This window comes from Mustelus asterias, unplaced genomic scaffold (genome assembly GCF_964213995.1).
Source record: "Mustelus asterias unplaced genomic scaffold, sMusAst1.hap1.1 HAP1_SCAFFOLD_106, whole genome shotgun sequence".
Taxonomy (NCBI): domain Eukaryota; kingdom Metazoa; phylum Chordata; class Chondrichthyes; order Carcharhiniformes; family Triakidae; genus Mustelus; species Mustelus asterias.
This window is the reverse complement of record NW_027590150.1, coordinates 609347-636170: the sequence shown is the minus strand read 5'-3', so window position 1 is coordinate 636170 and position 26824 is coordinate 609347. Positions and strand designations below refer to the sequence as shown.

The 26824-nt window shown below is 46.9% G+C and overlaps 3 protein-coding genes across 4 annotated transcripts in view; 2 read left to right on the top strand and 1 right to left on the bottom strand.

Annotated features, from left to right (window-relative positions):
- The window catches only part of LOC144484402 (uncharacterized), a 529373-nt gene that overhangs the window by 302333 nt on the left and 200216 nt on the right, over positions 1-26824 (top strand). The window lies entirely within an intron of this gene.
- On the top strand, positions 909-4854 carry LOC144484385 (uncharacterized). Its single transcript, XM_078202906.1, has one exon. The coding sequence runs from the start codon at positions 988-990 to the stop codon at positions 3091-3093; it is 2106 nt and encodes a 701-aa protein (XP_078059032.1). The 5' UTR covers positions 909-987; the 3' UTR covers positions 3094-4854.
- On the bottom strand, positions 17498-26204 carry LOC144484398 (uncharacterized). 2 transcript variants are annotated; one of them, XR_013496083.1, is made up of 3 exons: positions 26104-26204; positions 21042-21375; positions 17498-18664 (listed from the first exon to the last, which is right to left on the bottom strand). XR_013496083.1 is itself a non-coding variant. In XM_078202919.1 (2 exons), exon 2 carries the CDS (start codon positions 21022-21024, stop codon positions 20014-20016), a length of 1011 nt encoding a protein of 336 aa, XP_078059045.1. In that variant the 5' UTR covers positions 21025-21375; positions 26104-26204; the 3' UTR covers positions 19464-20013. The 2 variants fall into 2 exon arrangements, 1 of the variants encoding a protein (XP_078059045.1); XM_078202919.1 differs by lacking the exon at positions 17498-18664 and having other exon boundaries at positions 19464-21375.

Below are 26824 nucleotides of genomic sequence, written 5' to 3'. Positions count from 1 at the left end.
AAATGGAGCGGCAGCTTGTAGTGTTAGACCCGGGCTGACTGCCGCCATTGAGGCTGCATGTGGGAGGCCGGCAGGGATTGTGATCGGAGAGGGAAGCCCTGACGTCACAATGGAATGGGTGAGAGTGTGAGGTCACAATGGAATGGGTGAGGGTGTGACATCACAATGGAATGGGTGAGTGTGTGACGTCACAATGGAATGTGATCGGAGAGCGAAATTTCACTCTGAAGCTCATTGGACAACTTCCGCATTGTGACGCTACGATAGAACCCTGCCTGAATCAGCCAATAGGAATCACTGCGCTCCGCGGTGATGTCTCCGGGTTCCATGGTGCAGGCCCGGGCGTGCGGACCCGGGAGCCCTGCCCCCACCCATTGTTCCCCTCCCCCTACACCACATCGAGCCAAGGTTTCCAGGCAACCGGCTGACGGCTCTGGCCAGAGCGAGAAGCCGCTCGGTGATCTCCCCCTCCCCCCGCCCGGGACTGCAAAATGTGTGAGGGAGAGGGGAAGCTGTGCATATGCGGGGGAGAACCCACCCTCTGAATGAGAGAGGAAAGAATGTTCCATAGAAATTGTCTGTTCTGAATTTCTATCCTGTACTGACACTGATGACTTTTGGAAACTCATTTTCCAGGATATTGAAAGAGGAATCACAGGCTGAAATCTCAAACGTCACGTCTAGATCTGACAGAGTCATATTCCTTGGGACCTCAATATCATCGGACTTTGAATCCAGAAGGAGAAATGATTGTCCAGTCTGTCGATTTGAAAAGATTTGAAATGTCAGTGTGAGTGAAAAAGCGTCAACACACTGCCACACTCGAGTGAGAGTGTTCCGATGCACTGACTAAAGAGCTTTAACCAGTTACACAGTCTGAATAAATATCACACCATTCACAGCAGGTGGAGACTGTAATCTTGTTCTGTGTGTGGACGAAGTTTCAACTAATTGTCCACTCAAGAGTGAGGTAAGGACACCTGCACCATGGCGAAACCATGGAAATGTGCGGACTGTGGGAAGGGATACGGAACCCCATCAGAGCTGGAAGCTCATCGGCGCAGCCACACTGGGGAGAGGCCGTTCATCTGCTCTCAATGTGGGAAGGGATTCAGTCAGTTATCCAACCTGCAGAGACACCAGCGAGTTCACACTGGGGAGAGGCCGTTCACCTGCTCTCAATGTGGGGAGGGATTCACTCAGTCATCCCACCTGCAGAGACACCAGCGAGTTCACACTGGGGAGAGGCCCTTCACCTGCTCTCAGTGTGGGAAGGGATTCACTCGGATATCCAGCCTGCAGAGACACCAGCGAGTTCACACTGGAGAGAGGCCGTTCACTTGCTCTCAGTGTGAGAAGGAATTCACTTATTTATCCAGCCTGCAGACACACCAGCGAGTTCACACTGGGGAGAGGCCATTCACCTGCTCTCAGTGTGGGGAGGGATTCACTCGGTCATCCCGCCTGCAGTCACACCAGCGAGTTCACACTGGAGAGAGGCCGTTCACCTGTTCTCAATGTGGGGAGGGATTCACTCAGTCATCCCACCTGCAGAGACACCAGCGAGTTCACACTGGAGAGAGGCCGTTCACTTGCTCTCAGTGTGAGAAGGAATTCACTCATTTATCCAGCCTGCAGATACACCAGCGAGTTCACACTGGGGAGAGGCCGTTCACCTGCTCTCAGTGTGGGGATGGATTCACTCAGTCATCCCGCCTGCAGAGACACCAGCGAGTTCACACTGGAGAGAGGCCATTTACCTGCTCTCAGTGTGGTAAGAGGTTCACTCAGTTATCCAGCCTGCAGAGACACCAGCGAGTTCACACTGGGGAGAGGCCATTCACCTGCTCTCAGTGTGGGAAGGGATTCATTCAGTTATCCGAGCTGCGGACACACCAGCGAGTTCATACAGGGGAGAGGCCATTCACTTGCTCTCAGTGTGGGGAGGGATTCACTCGGTCATCCAGCCTGCTGACACACCAGCGAATTCACACTGGGGAGAGGCCGTTCACCTGCTCTCAGTGTGGGAAGGGATTCAATCAGTTATCCAACCTGCAGGCACACCAGCGAGTTCACACTGGGGAGAGGCCGTTCACCTGCTCTCAGTGTGGGAAGGGATTCACTCGGTCATCCGACCTGCGGGCACACCAGCGAGTTCACACTGGGGAGAAGCCCCCATTCACCTGCTCTCAGTGTGGGAAGGGATTCACTCGGTCATCCCACCTGCAGAGACATCAGCGAGTTCACACTGGGGAGAGACCGTTCACCTGCTCTCAATGTGAGAAGGGATTCACTCTGTCATCCCACTTGCAGACACATCAGCGAGTTCACACCGGAGAGAGACCATTCACCTGCTCTCAGTGTGCGAAGGGATTCATTCAGTTATCCAGCCTGCAGAGACACCAGCGAGTTCACACTGGAGAGAGGCCGTTCACCTGCTCTCAGTGTGGGAAGGGATTCACTCAGTTATCCAGCCTGCAGACACACCAGCGAGTTCACACTGGGGAAAGGCCGTTCACCTGCTCTCAGTGTGGGAAGGGATTCACTCGGTCAACCCATCTGCGGACACACCAGCGGGTTCACACTGGAGAGAGACCGTTCACCTGCCCTCAGTGTGGGAAGGGATTCACTCGGTTATCCAGCCTGCAGACACACCAGCGAGTTCACACTGGGGAGAGACCATTCACCTGCTCTCAGTGTGGGAAGGGATTCACTCGGTCATCCGACCTGCGGACACACCAGCGGGTTCACACAGGGGAGAAACCATTCACCTGCTCTCAGTGTGGGCAGGGATTCACTCAGTCATCCAGCCTGCGGGCACACCAGCGAGTTCACACAGGGGAGAGGCCGTTCACCTGCTCTCAGTGTGGGAAGGGATTCACTCAGCTTTCCAACCTGCAAACACACCAGCGAGTTCACACTGGGGAGAGGCCGTTCACCTGCTCTCAGTGCGGGCAAGAATTCACTCAGTTATCCAACCTGCAGACGCACGAGCGAGTTCACACTGGGGAGAGGCCGTTCACCTGCTCTGTGTGTGGGAAGGGTTTCAGCGTTTCATCCCGGCTGCTGAGGCACCAGCAAGTTCACGAGTGATTCCAGAGGTTGGATTCTGCTGTTATTGTTCCTGCTCTCAATTACATCCAGGATTGCATTTTGTTCATTCTCACAGTTGGTCAATGGGAAGGGTCAGAGGGTTTCTTTGTGCTGGACTGGCTGGTCTCAGCCTCCAGTGGGTTGATGCTCTTTGAGTCTTTTTGCAAATACCTGGTTTCAAATGTCACAAGGATCACAGAGTGACAGGGTGTTAGGAAGTTTAGAGATATTTAGTCAGAAGAAAACAGAGGTTGGCAGTGCAAAGGTACCTTTCTGAATGGAGGGCTGTGACAAGTGACATTCCGCAGGGATCAGTGCTGGGACTTTTGCTGTTTGTAATATATATAAATGATTTGGAGGAAAATGTAACTGGTTTGATTGGTAAGTTTGTGGACGACACAAACGTTGGTGGAATTGCGGATAGCGATGGGGAACGGCAAAGGATACAGCAGGATATAGAGCAGTTGGAGAATTGGGCGGAGAGATGGCAGATGAAGTTTAATCCGGACAAATGTGAGGTAATGCATTTTGGAAGGTCTAATACAGAATGGAAATATACAGTAAATGGCAGAACCCTTAAGAGCATTCATAGGCAGAGGGATCTCGGTGTACAGGTACACAGGTCATTGAAAGTGGTAATGCAGGTGGAGAAGGTAGTCAAGAAAGCATATGGCATGCTTGCCTTCATCGGCCGGGGCATTGAGTTTAAAAATTGGCAAGTCATGTTGCAGCTTTATAGAACCTTAGTTTGACCGCACTTGGAATCTAGTGTTCAATTCTGGTCACCACACTACCCGAAGAATGTGGAGGCTTTGGAGAGGGTACGGAAAATATTTATCAGGATGCTGCCTGGTGTGGAGGGCATTAGCTATGAGGAGAGTTTGGAGAAACCTGGTCTGTTCTCACTGGAACGACGGAGGTTGAGGGGAGACCTGATAGAAGTCTCCAAGATTATGAGGGGCATGGACAGAGTGGATAGTCAGAAGCTTTTTCCCAGAGTGGAAGAGTCAGTTACTGGGGGGCATAGGTTTAAGGTGCGAGGGGCAAGGTTTAAAGGAGATGTACAAGGCAGGTTTTTTACACAGAGGGTGGTGGGTGCCTGGAACTCGTTGCCGGGGAAGGTAGTGGAAGCAGATACGATAGTGACTTTTAAGATGTGTCTTGACAAATATATGAATAGCATAGGAATAGAGGGATATGGTCCCGGAAAGGTAGGGGGTTTTAGTTCAGACAGGCAGCATGGTTGCTGCAGGCTTGGAGGGCCAAAGGGCTTGTTTCTGTGCTGTAATTTTCTTTGTTCTTCGTTCTGTTTGGAACATCCCAAATGCCCATCCAATTTCCTTTTTAATTGTTTATTGTCTCCACTTCCTCCACCCTCATAGACAGCGAGTTTCAGGTCATTACCATTCACTGCATCAGAATATTCTTCCTCACATCTCCCCCCTCAATTCCCCCCCCACCCCACTGCCCCCCCCCCCCCCCAGCCCCCCACTCCCCCCTCCCTTGCATCTCTAACCCAAAACAAGAAATCTGTGTCCCCCCTCGTCCTTGTTCCATCAGCTAATGGGAACAGCTTTTCTTTGTCCACCTTATCTAAACCTGTCAGAATCTTGTCCCCCATCTATCAAATCTCCCCTCAACCTCCTTTGCTCCAAGGAAAACAACCCCAGCCTGACATTGACAATAAAGAACAAACTAACAGAATATGTTACTGTCTGAAATCAAATGGGAATGTTTAATTTCTGTTTGAAAGATATTGTGAATGTATTGTCCTGGACAATAAAGGAATTGGAATAACTCACCTTGGGTGTGGTTGAATGGAATATATCAATCTGATATTCACCTACAGTCCAGTGAAAGTCTGGAATATGTAGCTGGAAGTCCCTTCCTAACAGCAATGTGGGTGTACGTACACCTCAGGCATTGCAGCAGTTCAGGAAGGCACCCTTGGGGTTGGGGTTGACCACGGCCAAGGCAGCTCCATACAGCCACATATTCTGTTATAATTGAAGGACTGCAGATTGAATGTGAGGCATTGTGGGACTGGACTATCTTGACCACATTCCTGTGACTGCCCGGAAACTCATGTGTCTATTTTAAAGCACAAAGAACAATAGAGCACAGGAACAGGCCCTTCGGCCCTCCAAGCCTGCGCTGATCATGTGTTCCTAACTAGACCATCCATTTGTATCCCTCTATTCCTAGTCGTTCATGTGGTTATCAAGATGAGTCTTAAATGTTTCTCGCGTGTCTGCCTCAACCACCTTGCTTGGTAGTGCACTCCAGGCCCCCACCACCCTCTGTGTAAAATACGTCCCCCGCATATCTGTATTGAACCTTGCCCCCCTTACCTTGAACTTGTGACCCCTTGTGTTTGTCATTGCTGACCTGGAAAAAAGCTTCCAACTGTTCACCCTATCTATGCCCTTCGTAATTTTGTAAACTTCTATTAGGTCGCCCCTCAACCTCCGTCTTTCCAGGGAGAACAACCCGAGTTTACTCAATCTCTCCTCATAGCTAATACCCTCCATACCAGGCAACATCCTGGTAAACCTTTTCTGTACTCTCTCCAAAGTCTCCGCGTCCTTCTGGTAGTGTGGTGACCAGAACTGGACACAGTATTCCAAATGCGGCCGAACCAACGTTCCATATAACTGCAACACCATGTGCCAACTTTTATACTCTATGCCCCAATAAAGGCAAGCATGCCATATGCCTTCTTCACCACCTTTTCCACCTGTGCTGCCACCTTTAAGGATCGTGGACTTGCACACCCAGATCCCTCTGTGTGTCTATACTCCTGATGGTTCTGCCATTTATTGTATAGCTCCCCCCTGCATTAGATCTACCAAAATGCATCACTTCACATTTATTTGGATTAAATTCCATCTGCCATTTCTCCACCCAATTTTCCAGCCTATCTATATCCTGCTGTATTCTCTGACAATGTTCATCACAATCCACAACTCCAGCAATCTTTGTGTCGTCCGCAAACTTACTGATCACACCAGCTACATCTTCCTCCAAATCATTTATATATATCACAAACAGCAGAGGTCCCAGTACAGAGCCCTGTAGAACACCGCTAGTCACAGACCTCCAATCAGAAAAAGACCCCTCCACTGCTACCCTCTGTCTTCTATGGCTAAGCCAGTTCTGTACCCATCTAGCTGGTTCACCTTTGATCCCATGAGATTTAACCTTTTGCACCAGCCTTCCATGAGGGACGTTGTCAAACGCTTTACTAAAATCCATGTCGACGACATCCACGGCCCTTCCCTCGTCAGTCATTTTTGTCACCTCCTCAAAAAACTCAACCAAATTTATGAGGCATGACCTCCCTTGTACAAAACCATGTTGTCTATCGCTAATGAGATTATTCAGTTCTAAATGTGTATAGATCCTATCTCTAAGAATCTTCTCCAACAATTTCCCTACCACGGACATCAAGTTCACTGGCCTATAATTACCCGGGTTATCCTTGCTACCCTTCTTAAATAACGGGACCACATTTGCTATCCTCCAATCCTCTGGGACCTCACCTGTGTCCAATGAAGAAACAAAGATTTTTGTGAGAGGCCCAGCAATTTCATCTCTTGTCTCTCTCAGTAACTGGAAACTTGATAAGGTGCCCCATGCAAGGCTTATTGAGAAAGTGAGGGGGCATGGGATCCAAGGGGACGTTGCTTTGTGGATCCAGAACTGGCATGCCCACAGAAGGCAAAGAGTGGTTATAGACGGGTCATATTCTGCATGGAGGTCGGTCACCAGTGGAGTGCCCCAGGGATCTGTTCTGGGACCCTTACTCTTTGTGATTTTTATAAATGACCTGGATGAACAAAGAACAGTACAGCACAGGAAACAGGCCCTTCGGCCCTCCAAGCCTGTGCTGCTCCTTGGTCCAACTAGACCAATCGTTTGTATCCCTCCATTCCCAGGCTGCTCATGTGACTATCCAGGTAAGTCTTAAACGATGTCAGCGTGCCTGCCTCCACCACCCTACTTGGCAGCGCATTCCAGGCCCCCACCACCCTCTGTGTAAAAAACGTCCCTCTGATGTCTGAGTTATACTTCGCCCCTCTCAGCTTGAGCCCATGACCCCTCGTGATCGTCACCTCCGACCTGGGAAAAAGCTTCCCACTGTTCACCCTATCTATACCCTTCATAATCTTGTACACCTCTATTAGATCTCCCCTCATTCTCTGTCTTTCCAAGGAGAACAACCCCAGTCTACCCAATCTCTCCTCATAGCTAAGACCCTCCATACCAGGCAACATCCTGGTAAACCTTCTCTGCACTCTCTCCAATGCCTCCACGTCCTTCTGGTAGTGCGGCGTCCAGAACTGGACGCAGTACTCCAAATGTGGCCTAACCAGCGTTCTATACAGCTGCATCATCAGACTCCAGCTTTTATACTCTATACCCCGTCCTATAAAGGCAAGCATACCATATGCCTTCTTCACCACCTTCTCCACCTGTGTTGCCACCTTCAAGGATTTGTGGACTTGCACACCTAGGTCCCTCTGTGTTTCTATACTCCTGATGACTCTGCCATTTATTGTATAACTCCTCCCTACATTATTTCTTCCAAAATGCATCACTTCGCATTTATCCGGATTAAATTCCATCTGCCACCTCTCCGCCCAATTTTCCAGCCTATCTATATCCTGCTGTATTGCCCGACAATGCTCTTCGCTATCCGCAATTCCATGAGGAAGTGAAAGGATGGGTTGGCAAGTTTGCTGATGACACAAAGGTTGGAGGTGTTGTGGATAGTGTGGAGAGATGTCAGAAGGTGCAGCGAGACATTGATAGGATGCAAGACTGGGTGGAGAAGTGGCAGATGGAGTTCAACCCAGATAAGTGTGAGGTGGTTCATTTGGCAGGTCAAATAGGATGGCGGAATATAATATTAATGGTAGGACTCTTGGCAGAGTGGAAGATCAGAAAGATCTTGGGGTCAGAGTTCGTAAGACGCTCAAAGCAGCTGTGCAGGTTGAGGCTGTGGTTAAGAAGGTGGATGGTGTACTGGCCTTCATCAATCGAGGAATTGAGTTTAGGAGTCGTGAGATAATGTTGCAGCTATATAAGACCCTGGTCAGACCACACTTGGGGTACTGTGCTCAGTTCTGGTCGCCTCATTACAGAAGGATGTGGAAATCATAGAAAGGGTGCAGAGGAGATTTACAAGGATGTTGCCTGGATTAGGTGACATGCCTTATGAGGATAGGTTGAGTGAGCTCAGTCTTTTCTCCTTGGAGACATGAAGGATGAGGGGTGACCTGATAGAGGTGTATAAGATGTTGAGAGGTATTGATCGAGTGGATAGTCAGAGGCTTTTTCCCAGGGCTGAAATGGTTGCCACAAGACCACACAGGTTTAAGGTGCTGGGGAGTAGGTACAGAGGAGATGTCAGGGGTAAGTTTTTCACTCAGAGGTTGGTGGGTGCGTGGAATGGGCTGCCAGCAACGGTGGTGGAGGCGGATTCGATTGGGTCTTTTAAGAGACTTTTAGATAAGTACATGGAACTTAGTAAGATAGAGGGTTATAGGTAAGCCTAGTAATCGCTAAGGTAGGGACATGTTCGGCACAACTTTGTGGGCTGAAGGGCTGGTATTGTGCTGTAGTTTTTCTGTGTTTCGATGGAAGTCCCTTCCTAACAGCACTGTGGGTGTACGTACACCTCAGGCATTGCAGCAGTTCAAGAAGGCACCCTTGGGGTTGGGGTTGACCATGGCCAAGGCAGCTACATACAGCCACATATTCTGTTATAATTGAAGGACTGCAGATTGAATGTGAGGCATTGTGGGACTGGACTATCTTGACCATATTCCTGAGACTGCCCGGAAACTCATGTGTCTATTTTAGTTTATAATTGAGGATTTCTGGGAATAAGTTAAATGTGGAAATATTAAGCATAGCCTGGAGGAATTTGGAATAACTGAGAATTTTATCCCCAGATAAAGAACAAAGATTTTGCCGGTGTTTGGGTGTAACGTGTTTGGGGTTTTAAATCAACAAAGATGTTATAGAACATAGAACAGTACAGCACAGAACAGACCCTATAATGGAATATACCAATCTGATATCCACCGACAGTCGAGTGAAAGTCTGGAATATGTACAAAGAACAATACAGCACAGGAACAGGCCCTTCGGCCCTCCAAGTCTGCACCGATCATGTGTTCCTAACATACCATCCGTTTGTATCCCTCTATTCCCAGTCTGTTCATGTGGTTATCTAGATAAGTCTTAAATGATCCTAGCGTGTCTGCCTCAACCACCTTGCTTGGCAGTGCATTCCAGGCCCCCACCACCCTCTGTGTAAAATACGTCCCCCGCATATCTGTATTGAACCTTGCCCCCCTTACCTTGAACTTGTGACCCCTTGTGTTTGTCATTTCTGACCTGGGAAAAAGCTTCCAACTGTTCACCCTATCTATGCCCTTCGTAATGTTATAAACTTCTATTAGGTTGCCCCCTCAACCTCTTTCCAGAGAGAACAACCCTAGTTTACTCAATCTCTCCTCATAGCTAATACCCTCCATACCAGGCAACATCCTGGTAAACCTTTTCTGCACTCTCTCCAAAGCCTCCACGTCCTCTGGTAGTGTGGTGACCAGAACTGGACGCAGTATTCCAAATGCGGCCTAACCAACGTTCGATATAACTGCAACATCATGTGCCAACTTTTATACTCTATGCCCCATCCAATAAAAGCAAGCATGCCATATGCCTTCACCACTTTTTCCACCTGTGTGTTTCATTTGTTTTTTGTGGATGTTTGTAGATGTGTTTTATCATTGTTTTGGGCTACATTTGTTCAGGTTTATCTTTCTGGGGAATTAACCTTGTCTTGAGTCTTTAATTAAAGGCATTTTTAGAAGTTTAAAAACAGGATCACAAGAACGCTTAAGTAATTAATTTTGGTCATTGTTGTTGTAAAGCATATGCTAAGTTTCTCTGTTTGTGTATGGATGATATTTGTAGGTTGAATGCTTCAAGCTTTGAGGTTTTCTGTCTGTGATTTAAATCAAACAGATTTTTAAAAAAGGAAGTGTGATCAATAAAACTTTTTTTGTTCAGAAGTTATGAACCTGGAGCCATATTTACTGGCCAGAGACAGGATTCCAGGATATTTTACTAAACATCTGGAAATTTTAATCCGGATACAATTCACCCATGTGAGAATGAGAGTTTTAATTTGTAATGGTTCTTTAAAATTTGACACATGTGAAATGATTCTGACCAATCCTGTGTTGGATTGATCTTGGGTTAAACTTCCTGTCAGGTCCAAAGATTTATTCCTGACACAAGTCACACAAAGGAAAGGAAAATTCTGGAATTGGATACTGAAGAAAAGAGTTTAAAAAGAGAGAGTATTAAATAGAAATGATTCCCAGACCATGTGGTCATTCGATTAAAACAAAGGAAGGGTGCTGACGTCCATTTGAGAACTTTTAATCCGCCCCATTTCTAACTAAGGGAGTCGATGTACAAAGAAAGCCCAAGAAAGACCCCCCCCCCAAGGGGGGTCTGGAAAGCATGATGGGGCACCTGTCCATGAGATGATCACAAAGCCCCATAATGCCCAGATACTAATTTTATTGAACCTATAATGTATGTAATCTATCACCATTCTGATTGGATTGTGTCCAGCCGGGATGGGCTGAGTAGCTGGATAAGAATTGATGATATTCTTTGTTGGGTGGAGTTACACATGGTCAGCCCCTGTGGCTTCTCCCCGCTGGCGTAACTCAATAAACTGTTTGTCGATTGAATCAGGCACAACACACTGGGAAGAGATACAAAGTGCCCTCTCCACTGGAAGCTCATCGGCACAGCCACACTGGGGAGAGGCCGTTCGCCTGCTGGGTGTGTGGGAAGGGATTCACTGATTCATCCACTCTGCAGAGACACCAGCAAGTTCACACTGGTGAGAGTGCATTCACCTGCTGTCAGTGTGGGAAGGGATTTACTCGGATATGAAGCCTGCAGACACACCAGCGAGATCACACAGGGGAGAGACCATACAGCTGCTTTCAATGTGGGAAGGGATTCAGTAAGTCATCCAACCTACAGAAACACCAGCGAGTTCACACAGGAGAGCGGCCATTCAACTGCTCTGCATGTGGGAAAAGATTCACTCAGTTATCGAATCTGCTGAGACACCAGCGAGTTCAGAAGTGAATATGGGGATGAGAGTCTGCTGTTATTGTTTCTGCTCTCAATTACATCCAGGACTGCATTTTGTTCAGTCTCACAGTTGGTCATTGGGGAGGGTCGGAGGGTTTCTTTCTGCTGGACTGGCCGGTCTCACAACTTTGCCTCCAGTGGGCTGATGCTCTTTGAGTCTTGTTGCAAATACCTGATTTCAAATTTCACAAGAATGACAGAGTGACCGGGTGTGAGGAAGTTCAGAGATATTTAGTCAGCATTTATTTTTGAAATGCCCCAAACGCTCATCCAATTTCCTTTGTAATTGTTTATTGTCTCCACTTCCTCCACCCTCGTAGGCAGCGAGTTCCAGGTCATTACCATTCGCTGCATCAAAATAATCCCATCATAATTCCACCTCCCCCAATTGTAAACCTTGCCCTGCCGTACGGCCCTATCCCTCTCCATTGCAATAACGAAAGACACCGAATTGTGGTCACTATCTCCAAAGTGCTCTCCCACAAACAAACCGAACACTTGGTACTGGGTAATGAAACGGGCCAAGTCCAATGTGGCCCCACCTCTTGTCGGCCTATCCACATATTGTGTCAGGAAACCCTCCTGCACACACTGTACAAAAACTGCCCCATCCGAACTATTTGACCTATAAAGGTTCCAATCAATATTTGGAAAGTTAAAGTCACCCATGACAACTACCTTGTGACCTCCACACCTATCCATAATCTGCTTTGCAATTTCTTCCTCCACATCTCTATTACTATTTGGGGGCCTATAGAAAACTCCTAACAACGTGACCGCTCCTTTCCTATTTCTAACTTCAGCCCATATTACCTCAGTAGGCAGATCCCCCTCGAACTGTCTTTCTGCAGCCGTTAAACTATCCTTGATTAATAATGCTACTCCTCCACCTCTTTTACCACCTTCCCTACTCTTACTGAAACATCTATACCCCAGAACTTCCAACAACCATTCCTGTCCCTGTTCTAACCATGTCTCCGTAATGGCCACAACATTGTAGTCCCAAGTACCAATCCACACTCCAAGTTCACCTGCCTTATTCCAGATGCTCCTTGCATTGAAGTAGACACACTTCAACCCACCTTCCTGTCTGCCGGTACACTCCTGCAACCTTGATACCCTCCTCAGTACCTCACAACACTCAACACTGGCTTCTGGACTACAGCTCATTTTCCCATTCCCATTTCAAAGTTTATTTTTAGAAAGGTAAAATTATGAATAACAATAATGACTTTCACTAACTCCATTGAGTGACCACCCCAAGTAGAAATGTGAATCTTCCTCGGGGTCCTGAACCAAAGGCGATTTCCCAAAATCCTGCCCCAGGGGCACTCAGTACCTCCACAACTAGAGTCCAACCTGCAAAGCCCAAGATCACTCACAAATCCCACTGAGCATTCTAACACAGCTCCCAGCTCCAATACAGCTATAAATGTTATACTGTTAGTCAGAGCACAGAACATTGTTCAAAAATTCCTATTTTGCCTATGTAGGTTTATTATTAAAACTTCACCCAAAGACTTGTCTGTAATCCAGAAACTGTTTGTTCCTCAAACAAGTAAACAACCTTGCTGATATTAGAACCTTGATGTGGAGCATTTGATTAACATGTGATTTTACTCTAATGCAGGGGTGTTACATCCATCACCCCTTTTACTAAATCTATTCATTCACTCTGGCATTTTCCCCCTTTTCCTCATTGGCTTAGCCCAAGGTAGCCAACTTCCATTCCCTTTACAATCTCCTTCTCACAACTAATTTTCAGACATAATTGAAATGGTATAATTGGATATAAAAGCAGTGATAACATATAATTGCTGTATAAATTGCATAGATTCAAAACAATTCTCAAGCTGTCCCTTAACCTGCTCCATCTTGTAATAATTCTTATTCAGTATTATTTCTCCCGCGCCTTCATTTGTCCCAGTCCAAAATTCCATTTACTTTAATTTGTTCTTCCAGTCAGTTTCTCTGGAGTCTGTGTCAGTGCCTTGATCATTTCAAAATGATTTCTTACTCTTCAGGTCATATTAACCATTTCATGTCACGCTGTTAGTCAAGCAGCTGAGAAAGTCCCATTTGAATCATAGAATCATTACAGTGCAGAAGGAGGCCATTTGGCCCATCGTGTCTGCACAGCCCACAATCCCATCCAGGCTCTATCCCCAAAACCCCATTTATTTACCCTGCTAGTTCGCCTGACGCTCAGAAGCAATTTACTATGGCCAATCAACCTAACCTGCATATCTTTGGAGTGTGGGAGGAAACCGGAGCACCTGGAGGAAACCCACGCAGATACGGAGAGATTGTGCAAACTCCACACAGACAGTGACCCGAGGCCAGAATTGAACCCGGGTCCTTGGGCGCTATGACGAAGCACTGCTAACCATTGTGCCACCGTGCCACACTTCATTCTTCAATACAGCTGCACTGTGCACTCTCGCATATTAGTTCATTCACAACTTACAAACCAATTCTGCAATCTCACATCAGTGTTCCAATTCCTTCTTTAATTCTCTGTTGGAGTCTCACATTCATAAGCCATCTTCACACATTTCCCTCCATGTTAAATGTTGTCTCTCATGTTGTTGTTATTAACCAGACATGTACTTTGTCTTGCTTGTTGTTATCTCTCTGTCCTCTCCCACAAATCCTTGTTGTGTATTTGTGAAAGGTTTATCAGGTCTATAGCGATGGTGCTGGGTATTTTACCAATCATCATCCTGAATTCCACTCTCTTTCAAAGGATGCACCATCCAATAATTCTGCTGGAAACTTCAAAAGAAAGTCAAAAGCCGGGGTCAAAGGGGTTTTCCATCTCAACGTATTTGCTTATTTCCCCCTGTACAATCCCAACGTCTCAGATGGCGGCCAGATTATAAAATTCAGTTCTCTCAAATAGTTCATGGACAAAGAAACAAACAAGGGGTGGCACGGTGGCTCGCACTGCTGCCTCACAGCACCAGGGATCTGGGTTTGATTCCCGACTTGGGTCACTGTCTGTGCGGAGTTTGCACATTCTCCCCGTGTCTGCGTCGGTTTCCTCCGGGTACTCCGGTTTCCTCCCACAGACTGAAAGACATGCTGGTTAGGTGCATTGTCCCAAACAGGCGCCGGAATGTGGTGACTAGGGGAATTTCACAGTGACGTCATTGCAATAAGCCTTACTTGTGACACTAATAAATAAACTTTAAATATCTCCAAGAAAAAGCTGTCACCTCATTTACCTCGTCTATACTTCCCCTTTACCAGAATGTTCCATACCCGAATGTATGCATTCCTTTAAACTGCACTTTCCGGAGTTCTGGAGAATCTTTTAAAACATGAAATATGCTCATAATATCTTTAAAAAGAAACCGAACATTTCACAGTAACTTCATTGCAGTGTTAATGCAAGTCTAGTTGTGACACTAATAAATAAACTTTAAAAACTTTAAGAATATTTGAAGTCAAAGTTTATTCATTAGTCACAAGTAGGCTTACATTCACACTGCAATGAAGTTACTGCGAAAATCCTAGTCGCCACACTCCGGCGCCTGCTCTGGCACACTGCGGGAGAATTTAGCCTAGCCAATGCACCTAACTAGCACGTCTTTTTGACTGTGGGAGGAAACTGGAGCACCCGGAGGAAATCCACGCAGACACAGGGAGAACGTGCAGACTCCGCCAGACAGTGACCCAAGTCAGGAATCGAACCGGGTCCCTGGCCTATTTGCTACCAAATAAACCTGTTGGACTTTAACCTGGTGTTGTGAGACTTCTTACTGTGAGACAGCCATGAGAACCATTGTGCCACAGTGCTGCCCCAAATTTGTGTTTGATTCCAGGCATTATCAACTTTGTTCTTTCCCTTAAACAACAGGTGATTTCCATTTTCAATGCTTGAAATAGCAACTCACATCAGATGTTTATCAATTCCAGTATCCTAAGCAGGCTTGGTGGTTTTCTGAAAAGTAAAGTCTTTTATTCTCTGCTTTAATTCTCAAAACTGTTGACTTCACTCAGAGCTGGAAACCATCATCACCTGTTTAAAAAACACAAACAATCCATCTGGCTCTGGCCAAGATCTCAGTGAGTTAATATGTCCAAGTATAGGTTACATTAAAAAACAAAGGCTGTGTGGAGATTTATAACAATCAACTGTCTGCTGAAAGTGTTAACTTCTCTGTGGAACCGAGAGAGGCGGGGAGTGGGCAGAGGAAACTTGGCAATTGCATCAACTTACATAATTTAAAAAACTTCTCTCGTGTTATTTTCTTCAATTTTGTTCCAATTTCATCTCTTTTATCGATCCTTTTTTGAACACCAATTTCAACTTTCAATATTTTCCACTTAATCAAAGTTGAAAGAAATACTTTGTGAAATATGTTGTTAACCGAATCTCAACAATTTTAACTCAGATGTTTAGGAAAGTTGGAACTGGTTTGCTGCCAAACTGCAGCCTGATCTTTGTGTTTTGGGAGCAAATTGGCCTTCACAATTCTAACCTTGAACAACTTAATTTCAAACCCAAATACATTCCTTTCACATTTTAGTACAGTCTGAATTTATTTCAAACAGAAACACACGGCAGTTCAAATTAAATTAATTTTTATTCCCTTTCCAAACTAATTCTTCGAATCTGTGATGCTTTCAAACAACACCCTGCTTCAACAATTATGACTCAAATGTACAGCATTCCTTCAACTGGGCAAACCAACTTGGAGTAAGCGTTGTGGATCATGATGGTGCAGAAGTCATGGCTAATCACACACACCTGCATTCCCTTATCACACAGGAGAGGCAGAGGAGAAGGGGGAGTGCTTTCAGTGATTCTTTTTTTGGAGAAAACAACTACATTTACTCACTGGTGACTGATTTGTGTCTCAGGTTGTTTGATGTTAGCTAAACACAGGGAGTGGTCTGCTTCAGGGGAGGTGTCACTTTGTGGCTGAATTAACTTCCTCAAAGTCCCCACGGCATTTTCTAACTCTTCACTTGATCTGATATTTTCTGACTGTAAATCAATATCTTGTTCCAGAGTTTGGCCGAACAGCAGTAGATTTTTCTGAGCTCCACTCACCCTATCATCTGCCCCCTGTTCCCAATGTAACTGATTGTCCAGGTGAGACGTGCTCTCCTGCCAGCAATCAGCTCCATTCTGCAGCTTATCCACCAGTTCCCTCAACTCTTTATATTTTGTACTCAGCTGTGAGGCACAGGTTTCCAATGTAACTGGAAATTAATTTATTCTGGACTTTTTCCAACTTGCTGCTTCCTTTCTGAATCTCTTTAGAAAACCAATCAAGGACCCGCACGTAATCTCCGTCGCATTCTTCTCCACCTCCCAGGGTATCTTTTGCTCCTGATGCCCTTGACTCCGTTGTCAATCTGTCAGTCACATTGTAGCAGATGCCAAAGCCATTGTTGTATTTGCTTTTTTGAGGCAGCAGTGCGAACCACTGTGCCACTGGATGGAATGCTGGCCCAGTGGAGAGAAACATAGAAACTAGAAGCAGGAGTAGGCCATTCGGCCCCTTGAGCCTGCTCCACCATTCATCTTGATCATGGCTGATCATTGAATTCAATTTCCTGATTCGCCCCTTCCTTCCATATCCCTTGATCCCTTTAGCCCCAAGAGTATATCTCATATCTTCTTGAAATCAGGCAATGTTTTGGCCTCAACTATCGGGTGACATGGTGGCACAGTGGTTAGCACTGCTACCTCACAGCGTCAGGCATTTAATTCCAGCCTTGGGTGAGTGTCTGTTTGGAATTTGCATGTTCTCCCTGTGTCTGCGTGGGCTTCCTCCGGGTGCTCCAGTTTCCACCCACAGACCAAAGATGCCCAGATTCAGTGGATTTGCAATGTTGAATTCCCTCTTCGTCTCCCAAGCTGTGTGGGTTAGATAGGTTAGCCATGGTAAATGTGTGAGATTACAGGGATAGGGCAGGGGAGAGGGCCTGGGTAAGGTGCTCTGTTAGAGAGATGGTGCAGACTCGATGGTCCGAATGGTCCCTTCTGCACTGGAGGGATTCTATGATTCAATGAACACAGGAATGGTCAGAATTATTTCACATGTCCCAAATTTTAAATAACCATTACAATTAAAACTCTCTCATACTCATATGTGTGAGTTTGAATCTGGATTAAAATTCCCACAAGTTTAGCAAAGTTTCCTGGAATCATGTCTCTGGCCAGTAAATGTGGCTCCAGGTTCACAACTTTTATGAAAAAAAGCTTTATTAATTACACGTCCTTTATTTAAATGTTTGATTTAAATCACAGACAGAAAACCTGAAAGCTTGAAGCATTCAACAAATATCATCCACACACAAACAGAGAAACATAGCATGTGCTTTACAACAATAAACAAAATTAATTCCTTAAGCGTTCTTGTGGTTCTGTTTCTAAACTTCCAGAAATGCCTTTAATTAAAGACTCAAGATAAGGTTAATTCCCCAGAAAGATAAACCTTAACAAATGTAGCCCAAAACAATAATAAAACACATCTACAAACATCCACATAAAACAAATGAAACACACAGGTTCTCACAGCTCGTAAATTTCAAACAATGAATCCTCAGCATTCTCTCTCGCAGCTATAGCTTCTTAAAGCGACAGAGCACCACAAACGTTTCGCAATATACATTAATGATTTGGAAGATGGAACTGAAGGCATTGTTGCTAAGTTTGCAGATGATACAAAGATATGTAGAGGGGCAGGTAGTATTGAGGAAGCAGAGGGGCTGCAGAAGGACTTTGATGGGCTAGGAGAGTGGGCAAAGAAGTGGCAGATGGAATACAATGTGGAAAAGTGTGAGATTATGTACTTGGGGAGGAGGAATGGAGACATCGACTATTTCCTAAATGGGGAAATGTTTCAGAAATCAGAAGCACAAAGGGACTTGGGAGTCATTGTTCAAGATTCTCTTGAAGTTAACGTGCAGGTTTAGTTGGCAGTTCGAAAGGCAGATGCAATGTTAGCATTCATGTCAAGAGGGCTAGAATACAAGAGCAGCGATGTACTTCTGAGACTGTATAAGGCTCTGGTCAGACCCCATTTGGAGTATTGTGAGCAGTTTTGAGCCCCACATCTAAGGAACGATATGCTGGTCTTGGAAAGGGTCTGGAGGAGCTTCACAAGAATGATCTCTGGAATGAAGAGCTTGTCGTATGAAGAATGGTTGAGGACTCTGGGTCTGCACTCATTGGAGTTTAGAAGGATGAAGGGAGATCTTATTGAAACTTAGTGGGAAAAAACTAGAGGGCACAACCTCAGGCTAAAGGGATGATCCTTTAAAACAGAGATGAGGAGGAATTTCTTCAGCCAGAGAGTGGTGAATCTGTGGAACTCTTTGCCACAGAAGGCTGTGAAGGTCAGTTCATTGAGTGTCTGTAAGACAGAGATAGATAGGTTCTTGATTAATAAGGGGATCAGGGGTTATGTGGAAAAGGCAGGAGAATTTGGATGAGAAAAATATCAGCCATGATTGAATAGCGGAGAAGACTCGATGGGCCGAGTGGCCTAATTCTGCTCCTGTGTCTTATGGTCTAAGCTCACAACTCCTTGATTAAAATAAGACACAAGATCCTTCATTCCCCTTCATTATAACTTAAACTTTTTTTAGCCAACTTCCAAGGCCTGATTTTATCGGAAACATCAAGTCTTTGTTGATTTAAAATCCCAAACATGTTGCCAGCTGCAAAATCTTTGTTTTAGCTAATTTTAGCTCATTCTGAGTAAATATTCTCACCAGGTCCTCTGTTGGGGCGCTGCTAAGCAGCTTTAATGGTTCATGATTGCAGAAACTGAGCAGTCACAGGAATGTCGTTAAGATAGTCCAGTCCCATAATGCCTCACATTCAATCTGCAGTCCTTCAATTATAACAGAATATGTGGCTGTATGTAGCTGCCTCGGCCATGGTCAACCCCAACACTGCCTTCCTGAACTGCTACAATGCCTGAGGTGTAAGTACACCCACAGTGCTGTTAGGGAGGGATTTCCAGCTACACATTCCACACTTTCACTAGACTGTAGGTGGATATCAGATTGAGGTATTCCATTCAACCACACCCAAGGTGAGTTATTCCAATTCTGTTATTGTCCAGGACAATATATTCACAATATCATTAAAACAGAAATTAAACATTCCCATTTGATTTCAGGTATTAACATATTCTGTTAGTTTGTTCTTTATTGTCGATGTCAGGCTGGGGTTGTTTCCCTTGGAGCAAAGGAGGTTGAGGGGAGATTTGATAGAGGTGGACAAGATTCTGACAGGTTTAGATAAGGTGGACAAAGAAAAGCTGTTCCCATTAGCTGATGGGACAAGGATGAGGGGGACACAGATTTAAGGTTTTGGATCAGAGATGCGTGGGGGTGGGATGTGACGAAGAATATTTTGATGCAGCGAATGGTAATGAGCTGGAACTTGCTGCCTACGAGGGTGGAGGAAGTGGAGACAATAAACAATTACAAAGGAAATTGGATGGGCATTTGAGGGGATTTCAAACAAAAATAGTGACTCTTAACTTCCTCACACCCTGTCACTCTGTGATCCTTGTGAAATTTGGTAACACGACTCAAAGAGCATCAGCCCACTGGAGGCAAAGTCATGAGACCGGCCAGTCCAGCAGAAAGAAACCCTCCGACCCTCCCCATTGACCAACTGTGAGAATGAACAAAATGCAGTCCTGGATGTAATTGAGAGCAGAAACAATAACAGAAACAACCCCTGGAATCACTCGTGAACTTGTTGGTGTCTCAGCAGGGCGGATGAAAGACTGAATCTCTTCTCACACACAGAGCAGCTGAACGGTCTCTCCCCAGTGTGAACTCGCTGGTGTATCTGGAGGTGGGAGGACCGAGTGAATCCCTTCGCACATTGAGAGCAGGTGAACGGCTTCTCCCCAGTGTGAACTCGCTGGTGTGTCAGCAGGCTGGATGACTGAGTGAATCCCTTCCCACACTGAGAGCAGGTGAATGGCCTCTCCCCAGTGTGAACTCGCTGGTGTATCTGCAGCTGGGATGACTGAGTAAATCCCTCCCCACATTGAGAGCAGGTGAATGGCCTCTCCCCAGTGTGAACTCGCTGGTGTGTCTGCAGGTGGGATGACCGACTGAATCCCTCCCCACATTGAGAGCAGGTGAATGGCCTCTCCCCAGTGTGAACCCGCTGGTGTGTCTGCAGGTGGGATGACTGAGTGAATCCATTCCCACACTGAGAGCAGGTGAATGGCCTCTCCCCAGTGTGAACTCGGTGGTGTATCCGCAGGTGGGATGACTGAGTGAATCCCTTCCCACACTGAGAGCAGGTGAATGGCCTCTCTCCAGTGTGAACTCGCTGGTGTGCCCGCAGGTTGAATGACTGAGTGAAACCCTTCCCACACTGAGGGCAGGTGAATGGCCTTTCCCCAGTGTGAACTCGCCGGTGTGACTGCAGGCTGGATGAACAAGTGAATCCCTTCCCACACTGAGGGCAGGTGAACGGCCTCTCCCCAGTGTGAACTCGCTGGTGTGTCCGCAGGCTGGATAAATGACTGAATCCCTCCCCGCACTGAGAACACGTGAACGGTCTCTCCCCAGTGTGAACTCGCTGGTGTGACTGCAGGCTGAATGACTGAGTGAATCCCTCCCCACACTGAGAGCAGGTGAATGGTCTCTCCCCAGTGTGGTTGCGCCGATGAGCTTCCAGCTCTGATGGGGCTCTGTATCTCTTCCCACAGTCCCCACATTTCCACGGTTTCTCCATGGTGCAGGTGTCCTTACCTCTCTCTTGGGTGGACAATCAGTTGAAGTCTAGTCCACACTCAGAACACGGGTACAGTCTCTCCCTGCTGTGAATGGTGTGATATTTATTCAGGCTGTGTAACTGGTTAAAGCTCTTTAGTTAGTGCACTGGAACACTCTCACTCGAGTGTGGCAGTGTGTTGCTGCTTTTCCAGTCACACTGACATTTCAAATCTTTTCAAATCAACAGACTGGACAATCATTTCTCCTTCCAGATTCAAAGTCCGATGATATTCAGCTCCCAAGGAATATGACTCTGTCAGATCTAGACGTGACGTTTGAGATTTCGGCCTGTGATTCCTCTTTCAATATCCTGTAAAACAGGTTGACAAAAGTCATCAGTGTCAGTACAGGATAGAAATTCAGAACAGACAATTCTAGTTTCTATGGAACATTCTTTCCTATTTCAGTCCCAAAAAGCTGTAAATTTCCATCCCACACACTCTCCCTCCATTCTCACTCTGCTGTATCTAATATTCACCCTCCCAATTCTCCTGAAGGTGCTGATTGAGGCTGATTGACAGATCCATGCTCACTGCTTCCTGTCCTGGACACAGAGACCATAACAAATAGGAGCTGCAGTCGGCCATTTGGCCCATCGATTCTTTTAAACTATTCAATGAGATAATTCGTTCATCTACCTCAGCATCATTCTCCCCACACTAAACCCATATCCCTTGATATATTCAATATCTAGAAACCAATCAATCTCTCTCTTGCAAGTAGTTGATGACTGAGGCTTCACTGTCCTCAGGGATTGAGAATTCCAAAGCTTTCCCACATCCTTGAGTGAAGAAATCCCCCCACGTCTTAGCTTTTGCTCCATCTTCTTGTCTGTTCCCCATAACCCTTGACACCCTTGTCAGTCAAAGATCTGTCTAACTGGAATATATTCAATGATCCTCAGCCTCCACTGGTCCCTGTGGAAGAGAAATCCAAAAGACTAACAACCCTCTGAGGGAAGAGATGTCTGGAAATATATAACGTAGCTACAGTTCCATATTACAAGATATTCAGATCCCAAGGAATATGGCTCTGTCTAGACGTGACGGTTGAGATTTTTGCCTTTGATTCCTCATTCAATATCCTATGAAATGAGTTTGCAAAAGTCATCACAGTCATAGAATCATAGAAACCCTACAGTGCAGAAGGAGGCCATTCGGCCCATCGAGTCTGCACCGACCACAATCCCACCCAGGCCTTACCCGCTAATCCCTTTTTTTTTTTACCCGCTAATTTACCCGCTAATCCCTCTAACCTACGCATCCCAGGACTCTAAGGGACAATTTTTAACCTGGCCAATCAACCTAACCCGCACATCTTTGGACTGTGGGAGGAAACCGGAGCACCCGGAGGAAACCCACGCAGACACGAGGAGAATGTGCAAACTCCACACAGACAGTGACCTGAGCCGGGAATCGAACCCAGGACCCTGGAGCTGTGAAGCAGCAGTGCTAACCACTGTGCTACCGTGCCGCCCCTGTCAGTATAGGATAGAAATTCAGAGCAGCCAATTCTAGTTTCTATGGAACATTCTTTCCTATTTCATTCCCAAAAAGTTGTAAATCTCCATCCATATCTATGGATTCTATTTAAAAACGAAAGTGGATGGGCATTTGAAGGAAATAAACTTTCAGGAGAATGGGGATATAGAGGGGGATTGGGACTGGAATGTTATACAGAGAGTCAGAATGGACTCGAGTTACCGAATGGATTCCTTCTGTGCTGTAATGACTTTATGACTGGAAATGTATAACATCGCTATAGCATTATATTACAATGCAAGAACTAATAATAAAAGTATTTTATTACAGAAACATAAATAATATATCTAATCTGGGTACCATATAATAACACTAGACAGATCTCTGTCCTATATTAACATACTGTCCCCTTAAATGTCAGCCATCTCCTGGGGAAAGCTGCCCTTTAATGTGAACATGAGGAAAAAGACCATCCTTTTCGACAGACAAATAAATGTGTCAAGCTGAGGGAGCAAAGGATGTTCACCAGGCTGATTCAGGGAATCGCGGGACTGATGTATGAGGAGAGATTGACCAGGTTAGAATTGTTTTCGTTGGAGTTCAGATGAATGAGGGGGGAATCTCAAAGAGACTTATAAAATTCTAACAGGTCGAGACAGGATAGATGCAGGGAGGATGTTCCCGATGGAGTCCAGAACCAAGGGTCACAGTCTGAGGATTCAGGGCAGACCATTTAGGACGGAGGTGAGTAGACATTTCTTCACCCAAAGAGTAGTCACCCTGTGGAATTCATTACCACAGGAAGTAGTTGGTGCCAAAACATTGAATGTATTCAAGAGGCGGCTGGATAAAGCACTTGGGGTGAATGGGATCACAGGTTATGGGGAAAAAGCAGGATTAGGCTACTCAGTTGGATGATCAGCCATGATCATAATGAATGGCGGAGCAGGCTCGAAGGGCCAAATGGCCTCCTCCTGCTCCTATCATCTCTGTTTCTATATCAATGTCTTTAAGAGAGAGAGAGAGGGAGACCTGGGCCAACCTTTCCAGAGTCTGCAGCCTCCCTGGATTCACTTCCTTTCCCTTCAGTTGCTGCAAGTCCCCAATTTCCCCCAGAATGAGAAAAGAAATGGAAAGGGGGAGAAAAGAAAGTGTGTTACTCACAGATGTTGGCCTCTTTTAGGTCAAAACAAATAAACAAACTCAGATTAAGTCAGGACAAAGTAAAAGGGGCAGCTCCCCAAAAGGAGGGAGAACAGTCCGAACAGAAATCAAAGTACAAAGGAAACTTAAAAACATCAAATTAAAATGTGATTATTAGGGTCGATAACGCACCCCAACCCCTGCGGTGCCCAGCGGGCGCGGAAGGCGTCAACCGCGCCCGTGGACACCGCATGCTCCCTCTCCAGGGACACCTGGCCGCGAACGTAGCCGCGGTAGAGGGGAAGACAGTCAGGATGGACGGCCCCCTCGATCGTCCGCAGCCTGGACCGGTAAATGGCGCGTTTCGCCAGGCCCAGGAGCAGGTTCACGAGGAGGTCGCCATCCCGACCCCAACAAAAAGAAAGTGCAACCTAAGACACAAAACATAGACATGGTCCACGGAATTCACAAGGCCACAGAAGGGGCAAGCTTCATAGCCCGTGAACCAGTGAATCCTACGGTTGTGCGGAACTGCTGCATGCATCACCCTTCACCCCAGGTCCCCGATGTAATTGGGGCAATCCCTCCGTAGAGGGACCTCTACGGAAACAAGGCCCGCCAAGGTGTATCCGGGCGACAGGCAAGGAGGCGGTAGTGGAAGGTGTGCAGCAGCAGCCCACACAGGAAACGCCTCCGCGCGGTAGGAAAAGGCACGGAGGACATTTCCACGAGGCGGCTCAGGCTGTGGGGCACCTGACCCGAGGAGGAGGGTTGAAGTTTTGGGCCAATGTGGAATTCTGTCCGAACAGGGGAACGCTCGGGCGGGATCCCACCGCACGCCTGCGCCGCCTCGAGTTTGCGTGCAGTTTCGGGGCCGAGCACGACCGTCCTAAGGTCTAGGATGGCTTTGGCCGTGTGCCGGACGGTCGTCCCCACGCGCTCAGCCAGCACGCGGGGGCCCATCCAGCCCGCTCCTCCGCCATCGAGCACGTCCCCGATTCTGGTCACCCCGGCGTCCACAGCCCTCCTCTCCGCCAGCCACCTGAAGTCATACGGCTGGAGGAGCGGATTCCTGAGCAGCGGCTCTCGCACGAGAGCTGCTACTCCTGACGGGGGAGAGCTGTGTCGCGAGGCGACCGTGTTCCAGACGGTGAGGTAAAAGATGGGCAACTCCTGCAGGGCGGTCGAAGCACGCCCCAGTTCGATATGCAGGAGCTGCACGTCATAATTGAGGCCGTGCCAGTGGCAGAAGAAATATGGCACACCATTGTGGAGGGGGCTCAACGTAAAGGTACCTTTAGCGGAAGGTCGCTATCTGAGTGCGGAGGCACACCAGACCTTGTCCGCCCTCCTCAAGCGGGAGATACAGAACCGCAGCAGGGACCCAGTGCAGTCGATTGCCCCAGAAGAACCGCAGGAGGGTTCTCTGGATATTGGCGACAAAGTAAGAAGTTTAACAACACCAGGATATTGGCGACAAAGCCAGGGGGAGGGGTCAAAGGGACCAGCCGGTACCACAGCATGGAGGCGAGCAGCTGGTTTATGACGAGAACCCGCGCCCGTGAATGGTCACAAACACTCACCTCTGAAACAATTTAACTGATTTTAATATTAAAATCTCCTGCTGGAGCCTGCAGCTGGAAAGATATCAGAAGCATTGGCATCAGAGAAAAATCTCCCAGTTGAGGAAATCCCCGGGGAGCGGGGGTGATGTCACTGTGCAATTGTAAGTATGTGATGAGATCACAGACAGGAATACAGAATACCTGGGTCTGTGCAAACCAGTGAACACCACACATTATGGAGGATGTGAGGCTCCTTGACAGGGTGCAGAGGAGATTTATCAAAATGGTTTCAGGGATGAGGAATTATAGTTACAATGTTAGGCTGGATAACTTGGGGTTGTTCTCCTTGGAGCAAAGTAGATTGATTGAGGTGTACAAGGGTACATGGAGGTGTCAAAGTTTACATGCTCTGTTTACACGTGTACAAGCTCTGACTATGGGTCATCCAGTCTCGAAACGTTGGTTCTATTCTCTCTCCACAGATGCTGTCAGATCTGCTGAGATTTTCCAGCATTTATTGTTTTTATTTTCCTTTCTTTTTCCTTCTCTACCACCGCTCTGCTTCATCAATAAGACATTGGGACTCAGGGTTGATGCAGTTTGATGGACAGGTTGTCTCCATTCTGAGCACTGGGGAACAAGCCCCTCCCACTGATTGACAACATTGCCCTCTACAAACATGGCGGCCGCACGTGCGCACTGCTGCCTATTGCCCCCAATAAAGATGGCGAACGTTAACCTTGGACGAACACGAGGAGCTGCAGCCTTGCTCGGTACAAACTGGGTCCGGGAAGTTCTCTTCCGCGGTTTGCGGCTTACACAACATGCTTATGCAGCGTTTCCACCCACCTGGACGATCCATTGCTCTCTCCGTACCTCCAGTCACCTCTAACAGATTTCCGAGCCCACAGCAAAAGCCGTTTCCCATCGCCATTACTCATACTGCGCATGCTCGAGTCAAAGTTGGCCCCGCCCCTCGTTCGCTCCGATTGGTTGGAGGACCGACCGCTCCATGTCGGTCCTCCAGCACTGTCCCCTCTTCCCATTGGTCCGCGCTGCCGTCAATCAGCCGGGCATTGTGACGGTGATTTGCTGCTTGTCCAATAATAACAGTAAGAAGTTTAACAACACCAGGTTAAAGTCCAACAGGTCTATTTGGTAGCAAACGTCACACAAGCTTTCGGAGCCTCAAGCCCCTTCTTCAGGTGAGTGGGAATTCTGTTCACAAACAGAGCTTATAAAGACACAGACTCAATTTACATGAATAATGGTTGGAATGCGAATCCTTGCAGCTAATCAAGTCTTAAAGGTACAAACAATGTGAGTGGAGAGCTTCCACTCTAAACACGTTAAAGAAGCCATCCCCTACGGACAAGCCCTCCGTATACACAGGATCTGCTCGGATGAGGAGGATCGCAACAGACACCTCCAGACGCTGAAAGATGCCCTCATAAGAACAGGATATAGCGCTCAACTCATCGATCGACAGTTCCGACGCGCCACAGCGAAAAACCGCACCGACCTCCTCAGAAGACAAACACGGGACACGGTGGACAGAGTACCCTTCGTC

Bases quoted from the DNA above. Each gene is read 5' to 3' on its own strand.
- LOC144484398 (XM_078202919.1), bottom strand. From the start codon at position 21,024: ATGGAGAAACCGTGGAAATGTGGGGACTGTGGGAAGAGATACAGAGCC.
- LOC144484385 (XM_078202906.1), top strand. From the start codon at position 988: ATGGCGAAACCATGGAAATGTGCGGACTGTGGGAAGGGATACGGAACC.